Genomic DNA, 13,647 nt, shown 5'->3' with positions numbered 1-13,647 from the left:
TCTGCTTATCCAATATTGAGCCCACCCCATGCATGATACATTTGTAAAGTGTGGGTGGCATGCTTCACAAATGTCTCCAATTGCTAGGGATATTCTGATAGCAACCTAAATTGTGTCTCGGTTTTTGAAAAAGAATGCTGCCTAGTTCTTCTTCGGTTTCCCTGCAGTTATGCTTGAAGGCCCCTTGGATGACGTTCACCAAATTAATAATGAAATGTAATTAGTTGCTCTGGCCATTTAGGTTTTCGAAACTGCCAGATGTCAATTGCAGCATCACTAGTGCCATCTTGTCCAAATATTTGGATACTTCTTCGCACAGTATTGCTTCATATCTATTTTTATATAAAATTGCCTCATTTCACATTGCTTTGTTCTTTCAATTTAAACCAATTTTCCCATAGGAAGCTGTAAAAGGGGCTTACAAAAAGTGATTCCTGATGGTGGAGCACTACACATCCGGCATAGTTTAAACGTCACCCATCCTGTTTGTCATACAAAGTATGTGCAGTGTCCATGTCACCATCAGTGTGTGCCTGGATGGGATTTCGAGTATAATCCAAATGAGGAAATGTTGCCTAAGCTTTTCCCCACCTCCTGTCCTTCATGTGCGTGTGTTGAGAAAGTTTTTTTACCACTAAACAAAACAATTTAGGATTAATGTGCTGTAGTTCATGGCAAATGGGGGCAGGCAGTTGGTAGGTGGTTTATTAAATTGTGCTGCTCTAATGCTGAAATATTACTTGGTAATGTTTGCTGGGTGTTCATAGCCATATTCCTATAGTGAAGCGGTACTGCAGGAAACACTCAGTGGCCTCGTTTCCACATGATGCTAAGCCAAACTATGACTTAGTGAAAAGCAAGCATGCAGGGAGCCTCCCCCAGGCAAGCCAAGTTGGGGGAGGGGGTGTTGCATGGGCATGACATGTCTGGCCAGGTCTGCTGGGATGGCTGGGCATCCCTTTGAGGTGGGGAGAGTGTGGAGGGCGAAAACCGGCGCCCCTGGCCTCCCCAGTGCTGCTGCTGCAGTGATAGGTAAAGGTAAAGGGGCCCCTGACCATTAGGTCCAGTCGTGTCCGACTCTGGGGTTGTGGCGCTCATCTCCCTCTATAGGCCGAGGGAGCCGGCGTTTGTCCGCAGACAGCTTCTGGGTCATGTGGCCAGCATGACAAAGCCGCTTCTGGCGAACCAGAGCAGCGCACGGAAACGCCGTTTACCTTCCCGCCGGAGCGGTCCCTATTTATCTACTTGCACTTTGATGTGCTTTCGAACTGCTAGGTTGGCAGGAGCAGGGACCGAGCAACGGGAGCTCACCCCATTGCAGGGATTCGAACCGCCGACCTTCTGATCAGCAAGCCCTAGACTCTGTGCATTAACCCACAGCGCAGTGATACTTAGAGCTAAACTGTAGTGCCTCCTGCATACAAACTGCAAGTAGTTAACCAAGAACAAACCTTGCTTATAGCTCAGAGTTTGTTTGAATCAAAACAAACTGTAGCCCAGGTTTGCATTTAACACTAAACCAAACAATGGCTTAACTCCAGGTCTTGTGGCAGCAGGAGGACTGGGGGAAGAACAAAGCAGTTGTGATATTCCCCCTGGGGGCTTCACATAAAGGAGTGCTGCTGCTGCTGCTGCTGCTGCTGCTGCTGCTGCTGCTGCTGCTGCTGCTGCTGCTGCTGCTGCTGGGCAGAGAGGGCTCCTTTTTGTTTTTTGTTTAATTGGTCTTATTTTTTATCTATGTAATTTTAAATTGTGATACTAATGCTGTATTCTTAGTTTTAGATTTTATGATTTATATGGAAATTGTTTTCCATTTGGTTGTGTACTTTTTGATGTGTTTTATCTATTGTTTATGACTTTTGTTATGTTGGTAATTATGTAAATCTTGTCATGTTGTAAGCCGCCTTGAGCATTGTTTCAGCTATGGAAAGGCAGCATACAAATAAAGGGAGGGAGGGAGGGAGGGAGATGCTTACTCATTCTCATTAAGTCATAGTTTGGGTCCTTAGCATTACAAGGTGTCTACATTAAAAATAATATGCACAATTACAAAATTAAATTACCTGCTTCCACAGGCACTAATCAGTAGGCGCTTATGATACCTGCACAATCCTATTCTACACAGAGCATGAGAAAAGTTCTGAAGAATCAGAGCAAAGCCCCATCTAGTCCACCATACTGTTCTCACAGTAGCTAACCAGATGGCCATGGGAAGCCCACGAGCTGGGAATGAGCTGTGTGAATAACTATAAATTGTAAAAGGAACAAAGGTGATTGACAGAATATTGTAAATTGATTACTGGTGGAATTGCAATTTCCTCTCAGTAGAAGCACTGGCAAACCACCCATGACAATTGAGTAAGAAAAGCCATTTCCAGCATAGTTGTAATTAGACATTCACTCAGCAGAGCATAGTGCAACCATTCAATAGCCTGTGGTATTAAATTCTGGTTGAGTTCTGTCTATAAATAGCAATAGAAGGGGAAGGTGTGTAAATAAAATATTCCTCTTCTTATAGTGATGTGGAGGCAGCAAATACTTTATAAACTGGCATTGATTCCTATATTCTTGTATGTCATACTATTTACTCTTCCCAAAAGAACTAAAAATGAGAATAAAGGGGGGGGTTCTGTTTGCTTTTAAAGATCAATGCTTAGCAGTAATTAAAAGTTTGTGCTTTTATCAAAACATACTTTTTTCATTCTGGTGCAGTCTAATTCCAATTTTTCCCTCGTTAATGTCAACGCAGCAACAACAAAGATTATTTCTTCTTGTGGTTCTTTGAACAAGAGTTCTTTATTTACATTTTTATGAAAGTTTTTTGTGAGTGCAGTGTAAATACAAAGCATAAAACAGCCTATTCCTCAACATCTTGTCACATTCCAGCAAAGCAGGCCTATTTCTATAGGAATATTGAGCTTATTAGGAACAACAGAACAGAACAAGAAACACTTCACAATCTGGAAACATTATGAGGAATTGTTGATATACATCATAAAACAGTTGCCTTTTGATAACAAGTGATAATCAGTCCAGTTTACTAGTTGGTGCTGAAGTTCCTTTATATTCACTGTTGAATGGCTAGTAAACAAGGCATTAAAATGAGCATTGTGTTAGCACTCATCACTGGCTACAAGATGCTGTAAAAATTAAAAACAGTACATATTCTTCCACTCAATAAATTGCAACCAGTTAAACTACTTTCCCCATGAAAGTTGGAACAGGACTCTTTCCTTGTTGTACTGTTTTGCAGTCTAACCATCTTATTCTGGATACCTTGGTGCAAATCTTATATCCAAGTTATTTATAATGATTTCCATTGCCACATACTGCTAAAATCCAGCAACACAGATATAATAATAAAACAACAATAAGCAGGAGAGATAGTACAGATTTTCAGTAATATACTATCCCTGAATAAGATATTATTGTTAAAAACAAACAAACCCAAGACTGTAGGTTTCTTGCAGAGTATAAAAGTATATGGAAATATTCATTGGCCTTAGTCGTAGCTACTTGTGATAGATGGTCCTCAGTTTTAGTCACGTACACAATTGGATTTGTATATCAAGTTATTTCAATGGAATACAATATAAGCTGATGATCAATTGTTCAAGCTGCTTCTCCCCTTTTCTCTAGTACAGGGGTAGCTACCCTGTGAGTCTCCAGATGTTGCTGAACTACAACTCCCATTGTCCCTTACTATTGGCTGTGCTGGCTAAGGCTGATAGGCGCTGGATCCAACGTCGTCTGGAGGACCACATCTTACCCAACTCTGCTTTAGGCAGACTATCCCCTCATGCATTGAACGAACCCATGAGAGGTTTAATATATCAGTGCTCGTCAGAGTTGTCATGTTACAAACAAGCTTAGGAATGCTGAACCAAAGATTTAAGCTCCCTATGGACAGGGTCGGGAATACATAACTGTATACAAACTGTTTACAAACTGGGACTCTTCCCACTGCCCACATTTGCCGCCATGCATGTCCAATGAGTATGTGTCCACCTACAGTCAAAATCTTCTCCAAATTTGCTCATGGTCTCTGGCCCCAAACAGCCAACCCAACATACCCAAGCCTTCCCATCCCCACAAAAAACAACCCACACAAAAACAACCAGCCTGTGCTCTGTATAGCGGTCCCTGTGGAAGAGCCTGAAGCAACTGGCAGCTTCAGCATCTCCATTTAAAATAGACTTCTTTCATGTGGATTCAGTTATGAAGGAGTCTTTCTGCTTCATCCAGCTGTCTTGTAACTGGCATTGGGGAAAGGGATGTGTATGCCTTTTCCAAAATTTTGATACTGCATATCTGTAAAAAGCAAAAACAACCCTGAGCTGTTTTGAATCATAAGTCAGTGTGTGAATCTCATTGTATGCCTTTCATCCCCTACTCTACACCCTTCCTCATTTTGGATTAGTCAGAAAGGCAAGTAAAGCAGGTAAAACCCACTGTTCCCAAACACAAAACTCAGACAGCCAGGGATGCTGGGAGCACAGCAGAAGTTGCAAAACAGCACCCTCTAGCGACGGCTACACTGGTACTGCAGCTAGGAAACCTTCCCTCTCCAACAGCATCTCAGCTTGGCTTTGCAGACTGGGCCAAGGGGCCGGGATAGGTCATGGGTCGGGACAGGGTGGGGCCAATCACAGGGATGAGCCAGGAGTGGGGGGAGGAGGGAGCAGAATAGGTCATGGGTCGGAACAGGGTGGAGGCAGTCACAGGGATGAGCCACAGCAATGCGTGGCCAGGCTAGCTAGTAGGTAATATTAACCAATTTGTTGTTAGATATTGATATCATGTGAGCTGCTGTCCTGATAGAGTACATTATGAAATCAAGTGTGTGAATCAGCATGCTGATGCTTTGACACTACAGCAACTGCTGGGTGGGATAAGGCAGGGCAAGACGACACAGTACCCAAAAAAGAAATAAGTCTGTAATGCATATCTGTAATATTTTACATGGGTCAGTTTGCCACAGGATTAAGGTTTAAAAGAAAACTATTATGAGTACACTGACCTCTGTGCTATGCAGCCTCTTTAGTATGCTTATATTGCTGTAGTTTTAGGACACTGCCATCTTCAAGGACTTGTGGGATTTTCACATACATAACTGTTTAATTAAGTTTGTTCTCTCTCTTGGTCTGTATATATGAAATTCCCCCTTGGGGTTCACAAGAGTATTGCAGTACAGGCAAGACTTAACAAGTGTTGTTTGTACTTCAAGTGAGATCTCTAGATCTTGGCTAATAGCTCTTTTACATATGTAGAAAGGAAACTTTTTTGGCAGTTCAACAATTATTTCATAGACTGGGAATGTCTAGATCTTTTTATATGGTTTCCACTAACTGAAGCGTTTATACAACAACGCAGATGATGAAAACATGCAGTATTGTAAAAGCTGACAATACAGTGTTACAGATGGAAAGCTTTCTTGTTTTTTTTAAAAAAGGTGTAGTACTTCTATCATTTTTTTCACTGCCTGTTGATTGCATTGGCTCCAGATCTTCCCTGCTGAATAAGCAAGACCACCAACCACAGACACATATCTCTTTCCCACTCACCCCATCACAAGGCCCATTCTTCCTCTCTGTCCATCCCCAAGGCTTGATGCAAGACAGGAGGGCCATTCCACTTTCCCCTATCCTTCCATCTTTCTGTCCCCCTTCCCCATACAGCATTGCAATACAGCAATATTTCAACTTTATTTGTTTAGAATTTTTCTTAAATTTAAATTCTGCCATTCTTCCATCATGGATCTGAAAGTGACATACACACGTGGTTCTCAGGCAATCAAGTGCTCACCAAACCCAGACCTACTTAGCTTCCGCAGGGTGGTGGCCTCATGTGCCTTTGGGCCACAACTTAATTTTGGTTTCCTCCTCCATCTCTCTGCCATTCCTATTATCCTCTTCCTAACAGGACTGCTTTGGTTCCACACACCCTTTCCTTTCCTCCCCATCCCCCATCCACTTCCCCATTTCCCCCTTTCTTGCCTGTACTTGCTACCCACACCACCTCCAGGGATGCCCTGCAAGGCAGTGGTGTCATAGAATAATAGAATCCTAGAGTTGGAAGGCACCCAAGGGCCATCTCATCCAACCGCCTGCAATGCAGGAATCTCAGGTAAAGCATCTATGACATATGGTCGTTCAACCTCTGCTTAAAAACCTCCAAGGAAGGAGAGCACCACCTCTTGTGGGAGTCTGTTCCACTGCTGAACAGCTCTTACTGCCATAAAATTTTTATGAATGTTTACTTGGAATCTCCTTTCTTATAACTTGAAGCCATTGGTTTAAGTCCTACCCTCCAGAACATGAGAAAACAACCATGTTCCCTCTTCCATGTGACAGCCCTTAAGATATTTGAAGATGGCTATCATATCTTCTCTTTTCCAGGCTAAACATACCCAGCTCCTTCAAGCTCTCCTCGTAATGCTTAGTTTCCAGACCCTTGATCATCTTGGTCACCCTCCTCTGCACACGTTCCAGCTTGTCAACATCCTTCTTAAATTGTGGTGTCCAGAATTGGTCACAGTATTCCAGGTGTGGTCTGCAGAATAGAGTAGTACTATTACTTCCCTTGGTCTGGACACTAGACTTCTGTTCAGCTTCTTTTCCCCTGGCATTTCTCCAACACTGCCATCAATCCCTCAGGAGTCAACAAAGAGGAAGCATTTGAAGGTGCTTGAGGGGCATTCGAAAGAGGCAAGTGTGGGCCACAGTATCATAGGAGGCTGATGGCACATGCTGCTGAAATAGGAAGGCTACATCTGGGCTGCAGATTCCTCACCCCAGCACATGATGCTATTGCATTGTGAAAGCCAAAGAGGCCTCTCAACCTGGTCACTGCCTCAATGGAAGACTGTTTGGGATCCCTATGTAAACTGGTTTAAGCTTTCTGAAAGGTACATAAGTGGGACCAAAATTACATGTATATATTTTTTCCCCTGCACAGGTCCACCTGGAAGGCGAGGAAAGGCTGGACGACGAGGAGATCCAGGTAAGTCCCTATGTCTTGTGCAAAAACGTTAGTACAGTGGTACCTCGGTTTATGAACACAATTGGTTCCGGAAGTCTGTTCATAAACTGAAGTGTTCATAAACTGAAGCGAACTTTCCCATTGAAAGTAATGGAAAGTGGATTAATCTGTTCGCGGAGTACTTAAACTGAAGCGTTCATAAACTGAAGCAAACTTTTCCATTGAAAGTAATGGAAAGTGGATTAATCCGTTCCAGACGGGTCCGCAGAGTACTTAAACTGAAGCGTTCATAAACTGAAGCATGGGTGTAATTGGTTCCGGAAGTCTGTTCATAAACTGAAGCGTTCATAAACTGAAGCGAACTTTCCCATTGAAAGTAATGGAATATGAATTAATCCGTTCCAGATGGTTCCGCGCCGTTCATAAACTGAAAATTCATAAACCGAGGTGTTCATAAACCGAGGTTCCACTGTAAGTTGTCAACATGAACTAGGAGAGGAAAGTATATGCACACGAAAGCTCATACCTATGACAAACTTGGTCTCTAAGATGCTACTGGAAGGATTTTTTAAATTTTTGTTTAGGAAATGAAAGTTTGAAATGGTTGCTTGAAAAGTAGTGTTCTCGTTCTCATGCATAATACGTCACCAACTGTGAAATGTTTACTGTTTTCTTAGTTTATAGCAGTAGCCTATTGAATTACTGACTACCAAATAAAAACTTACATGTTCAGCCATTTCTTTCTGTGGTAAGGGCTAATGCTGGGTTCAGATTTGGCTTGTCCTCTGTGGTCCATTTTTGACAGATGGACATGGCCACCTACCTGTCAATCACCTGACTTCACATGATGTCAGGTGATTCAAACTTCAAAGAAAAATCAAGAGCAGACTTTTAAGTGTGGTTCTGATTCTTCCCTTCTTTTACAGCCCCAACTTTAATTTAAGCCAGGGCTGCAAAGAAAGGTTTTGTTTTGTTTTTTTGGTTGTGTTATGTTTTGTTTTTGCATCCATGGGTTGAATTCAAGCAAAGATTCCTTTTGAAAGCATGGTTTGCATTTAGTGTTTTTAGCAGGGATCGAGTCTGATTGGGAGCTCCCAAGTGGAATCCATCCCAGTAGAGCTTGCATTTGGCACCAAATTTAAAAGATGCAAGCCATGCTTGCCAAGGAACAATCAGGACCATGCTTTAAGGCTCCAGATTGTTCCTTTGCAGCTGAAGCTTTCCCTGCCCAACACCAATGACTAGGAGAAATAGCTTTGCAGGCATAATTTGGCCGTGGGGTCCGAGGTTCCCCATCCCTTCTATAAATAGTCATAACATCCTTAATGCAGAGGGGGATAAGGAAATATACAAGTCACATGGGTATAAGCCAGGGGTCAGCAAACTTTTTCAGTAGAGGGCCAGTCCACTGTCCCTCAGACCTTGTGGGGGGCCAGACTATTTTTTTTGAGGGGGGTGAACAAATTCCTATGCCCCACAAATAACCCAGAGATGCATTTTAAATGCACACATTCTACTCATGTAAAAACACGCTAATTCCCGGACTGTCCGTGGGCCAGATTTAGAAGGTGGTTGGGCTGGATCCGGCCCCTGGGCCTTAGTTTGTCTACCCGTGGTATAAGCCATATGAGAGCAGCTCCCATACATGTCCTAGTCTGGGGAGCTAAAAGCTCATTCATAATCTGACGCTGGAAATCGTTATAGAGAATGTTGCATAAAGGGCCAATCCTGCTGCAGTGGTACCTCAGGTTACAGAAGCTTCAGATTACAGATGCTTCAGGTTACAGACTCCACTGACCCAGAAATAGTACCTCGGGTTAAGAACTTTGCTTCAGGATGAGAACAGAAATCGTGTGGCGGTGGTGGGAGGCCCCATTAGCTAAAGTGGTACATCAGGTTAAGAACAGTTTCAGGTTAAGAACGGACCTGCAGAACAAATCAAGTTCTTAACCCGAGTTACCACTGTATTTAACTTTTTGTACTTAAAGATGACAAGGAGTAAAGCACACTTGTATCTATACCAAACTGATTGCCCCAATTGAGGCAGGTCCTGTAGAGGTATTTAGACCATAGTCTCATCATAGTTAATGGGATCTTTTTCCAGTTACTACAAATTGAAGATGTGGACAGGTATACTTGCAGAGTTTAGAGCAGGCATCCCCAAACTTCGGCCCTCCAGATGTTTTGGACTACAATTCCCATAATCCCTGACCACTGGTCCTGTTAGCTAGGGATCATGGGAGTTGTAGACCAAAACATCTGGAGGGCCGCAGTTTGGGGATGCCTGGTTTAGAGTGACCATCTGCTCTTTTGAAACTTGCCCATCTTGGTTTGTGAAATCTAGGAGGGAGAGATCGACTGCTGGGGATGGAGTGGGGCATGTCCAGGGAATTGTGAATGCCTTGAGATGGAAGAGAGTGTTGCCCAGAATCACTGGTAGAGCAACCTATGAAGTCACCCTCCCTGAGCACACCGAGGTTTTTGGATAACTACTGCCCAGTCTCTCTGCTTCAACCCTTGGCACTTTGATCCCATATTGTCTCCCATACTATTTAATATCTATATAAAACCACTGGAAGGAGGCATCTGGGGATTTGTAGCACCAATGTGCAGCTGACACCCAGCACTTAAGGCAGTAGTGGACTGGCCAATAAACTGAGGCTGAATCTCAATAAGAACAAGATGCTGTAGATAGGTGGTTCCTGTGTCCAGGAATTAGGGAGGCAGCCTGTTCCAGATTGGTTATTGTCATGGAGCATAGAGTGGAATCCAAGAACTACTGTCTAGTGCACTGTGTTTTACTGACCTTTATTATAAAAAATATTGTCAGTAGAAAACAATATTTGTTGTTAGTTGCCCATGGTTCCTAAAGGAGAAACAGTGGGGTATTAAAATTAATTAATTAATTAATTGTGTGAAGAAATCTGCTACTGAGCTGCCTAGGTTCGTACATTTGTGGGACTTACTGCAAACAGAGCTCATGTTCCACCACTGAGGTATTTTTCCTCAACATATGAATTTTACTTTGAAACATTACATTTTGGAATTGGCCACTATGTGTGTCTTGTGTACAATTACATTTTCATTCTCAAAAGAAACAGTGTAATAATGATGGTGATGAACAATAACAGTTTAGAACAAGAGAGATGGATGAAATACACAGCCAAGGCTGCATGCCTGGTATGCCTGATCCATGGATATAAAGAAGAAGAAATATATTGCTATAGATCTTAGTAAGAAACTCCTGCTCTTCTGTTTTGGGAACCTTTCTTGGAGCAAGAGCCTAGCTATTAATAGCTTCAGATTTAAACCTTAATATATATTTTTATTTGTTCTGACAGATAATACGAATAGCACTAAGGCAATTGTTCTGTCTGTGCAAGCTTTCCAGCTTGCCAAACAGACTAATCCCCTTTCTCCTCCACTCACATGCTGTTCTGGGGGGTTTTCTGGGGGGTGAGTCAAATTTGTGGGGGTCACTTAGGGGAGAGAAAAGACAACGCTCCATTGCACTAGTGAGATCCCTTGCACTGGCTTCTGCTAGTGTGATTCTTTAGTTCAATCTCACCCCATTGTCAGGAAAAAATATCTGATTTTTTTGCATTGCATAATTGAATTTCATGCTTATATCCAACTTAGAGATGAGTGTACTAATTAAGGACAGACCTTAATTACATTGATTATTTAGTGTGTGATGTAATCTATCCCTGTGCCTTGGTTCTGATCAGTTACTTTCCACAGCTTTTGTTTCTTTCTGCTCCAGCGCTTTTCCAGAATTCTGCCTTGGGGACCAAAGATTAGACTGGAAGTGTGCGGAAGGGCAGAGCATTAAACATAAACTTCACATATTTTGATTTACTGCTTTAACCACATAATTATTGCTCATCTGCAGCAGTAAAAGGCTGCCCTTGGATCATATTACAAACACGGCCAGCAGAAGAGGAATTATAAAGAATTAATATGACTCAGCCATGTCTATTTAGATTTTTCTGTAATTGGGGAGGAAAACTAAGAAGTGATTTTAGTTGTTCTTGGCAAGGAATCCCATGCACTGTATCATTTTTTAAGCAGATGGTTATACTGATATATTCTTCCGTAATAGAGGGAAAGTATATATAAAAATAGGGAGGCACAAGGGCAAATACAACACAAAACTGAAATACAGCATGCTGAATAGACAAGGGCTCTGTAATGTTGTGCCAGAGAATGCTTGCCGTTATCTGTAATACAGCCTAACCAAAGAGCAGAAAGTTCTTGGTGTATTGGTTTTGGCTTAGCTGCCGAATGTTTGTTATCACAGATAGCTTGGATATATATATTTGTATATTTGTTTCAGAGGCTTACCACACAGAAACCAGGTCCTTGCTTCTTTACCACAGCTGATAAATGGGAGTAGAAATTTATTTGCTCTGTATGATAGCATCCTTCCCTAGAGGCGTGTATGTGGTTACAACTTTACAGCTTCCAGACAAATTCTGACATAGAGCCAAAGGCCCAACAGTAGTTTGGCTTGCTTGAGGGAGCTTTGTTCTGGCTATCGAAATGAAAATTAGAAAATTAGAAAAAAAACCCTATATAGTGAAACCCTCACTACAGCACTTTCAAGCCAGGACATTTTACCAACTTCATCACAGAACAGCAGCTGAGTTATTAGTTATTGTCATAATTAAGTCAATTCACAATCCACTGGACCCTTAACTCTTTTACCTTGCAAAATAATTTATGAACTCTGATACTCGTCGACCAGACCTCTTAAGTGTGATACTGTTGGGCAAGTGACAAAAACATTTTTTGCTGTTTTCCATTGATAATTGTTTCTTCTTTTTATCTGCAAAATTATCATAAAGGAACAGGGTTTTCACCTTCACCCCATGGCACAGAGCCATAGCTGCCAAGTTATCCCTTTTTTAAGGGATTTTCCCTTATGCTGAATAGGCTTCCTCGTGAGAAGAGGGAAAACTTGGCAGCTATGCACAGAGCAGGAAAGGAAGGGCAACAGTCCGTTCATTCGGTACAAGGTTTGCAGAAAGAGGTGAGGAGGCAGCAGCACAGCTTCCTCTTGTCTCAGGCACTCTGTACAAAATTTCAAGGTTGAACTCCTGTCTGATTCATATACATAACTGTCAAGCTCTCCCCTTTTTTAAGGGAAATTCCATTATACTGAATAGGCTTCCTCGCGAGAAAAGGGAAAACTTGACAGCTATGTTCATATATGTGCAGCAGCTATGGAAAGGCAATCATCTTAGCAACGTCTGTTGAGATATTTCTTCACTCAAGAGAGGGTGGGAAGCCATTTAAAGGAAGAGCCTGTGACTCTTCATGATGCCTGTCATTGGGCAGAAAGGAGAAGTAGCAGCTGCAGTTCATTCTTTCAAGGTTGGATCCCACTTAAACCCCTGCCTGAACTGGAGTGGCGAGAGATAGTGCCCAATCCTATCACTGTAATAATAGAAAAAACATGATTTCCTTACATCCAAGGTGGCCCTTACCCAGTAAGTTGACTGATGATGTAGGAATGTCAGCACCTGAATGGTTGGCCTCTGTGGAACTTACTTCCATGTAAATATGGCTAAAACTGAACTGTAAACTATCCGTTACAAGCCATTTTGTTCCAGATATAATCTAGCATCAGATTTCCTATATCTCCTGTCTTATGTTAACATTTTTGTTATTTTTGTTTGCAAAATATCTTTAAATCTCAAAATCTCTTGAATCAGTTGTTGCGGTACTGTTGGCCCCCAGACGCTGACTGATCTTATTTTTTTTCAGAATTTCTGTAATGACAATACACATACAAAATTCAGATGATAAGAGTTTCTTCAGGCCCAGCCCAATGCATTTCGTCCTCTGTTTGTATTTTCATTGTGTCGTTGACCTTCATTTCTAAACAGGGAAAGTTCATTGATTTTGAAGGTCTTTCCCCTGCAGTGTGTATATAGCAAGAAACTCAAATATATTGAGTCACTTGATTCTACATGATCCGTTTTATGTATTTCTGGTAGTAATTTGGTTGCTTCATTTAATTGTTTCCACATGTCTGTCTCATGAGAGCAGTCACTGTGCACTTCATGGTATTGGCTAGTAAACTGCAGTGTTCACTTTGCTAATAGGTTTTATGGGCTAGCCTCTTTTGAAAGAGGCTGCTCTTTAAAATCAATTGGTTTTAAAATTGGACTATGACTTCAAGATGCTTAAAAGTGACCACTTGGAAAACCTGGTCTTCTCCAGTCTTCTATGATGTGCCTCTGCATGAAAGTAGTTTCCTTGCTTGGCCTTGCAACAGTTCACTAATGCTCTCAACAGTTCACTAATGCAGTGTCTATACTTGCTTTCAAACTATCCTGCAGAACACTGGGTTTCTTTGCAACCTTATTGAGGGCCCCTTAGTTAGAAGATTAGTAACATTGATTGATTGATTGATTGATTGATTACATTTTTGCCCCCTCTTTTCCCCAGGAGTTCCCTCCCCCCTCTCCAGTTTACACTCACAGCAAAACTTTGTAGGCTGAGACATCATTACTGGCCCAAGATTACACAGGGTGCTTCATAGCATACCTTCCGACATTTCTCCAGTGAAAATAGGGACATCCTATCATACTCTCCAACATTTTTTCAATGAAAATAGGGACATCCTAATGATCCTAAGGACATTCTGGAATCAAAGCA

At 42.0% G+C, this 13,647-nt stretch overlaps 1 protein-coding gene across 1 annotated transcript in view; it reads left to right on the top strand.

Moving 5' to 3' along the window:
• The window catches only part of LOC132591727 (collagen alpha-1(XXIII) chain-like), a 207,894-nt gene that overhangs the window by 184,544 nt on the left and 9,703 nt on the right, over positions 1-13,647 (top strand). The window contains exon 3 of the mRNA XM_060271654.2: positions 6,958-7,002. Within this exon, the coding sequence (XP_060127637.1) occupies positions 6,958-7,002 (45 nt within the window). The remainder of the gene's footprint in view (positions 1-6,957; positions 7,003-13,647) is intronic.

The sequence above is a fragment of the Zootoca vivipara genome, chromosome 2 (assembly GCF_965207765.1).
Source record: "Zootoca vivipara chromosome 2, rZooViv2.hap1.1, whole genome shotgun sequence".
NCBI classification, from domain to species: domain Eukaryota; kingdom Metazoa; phylum Chordata; class Lepidosauria; order Squamata; family Lacertidae; genus Zootoca; species Zootoca vivipara.
Note: the sequence above shows the minus strand (reverse complement) of the source record. Positions and strands in the feature narration are given on the sequence as shown.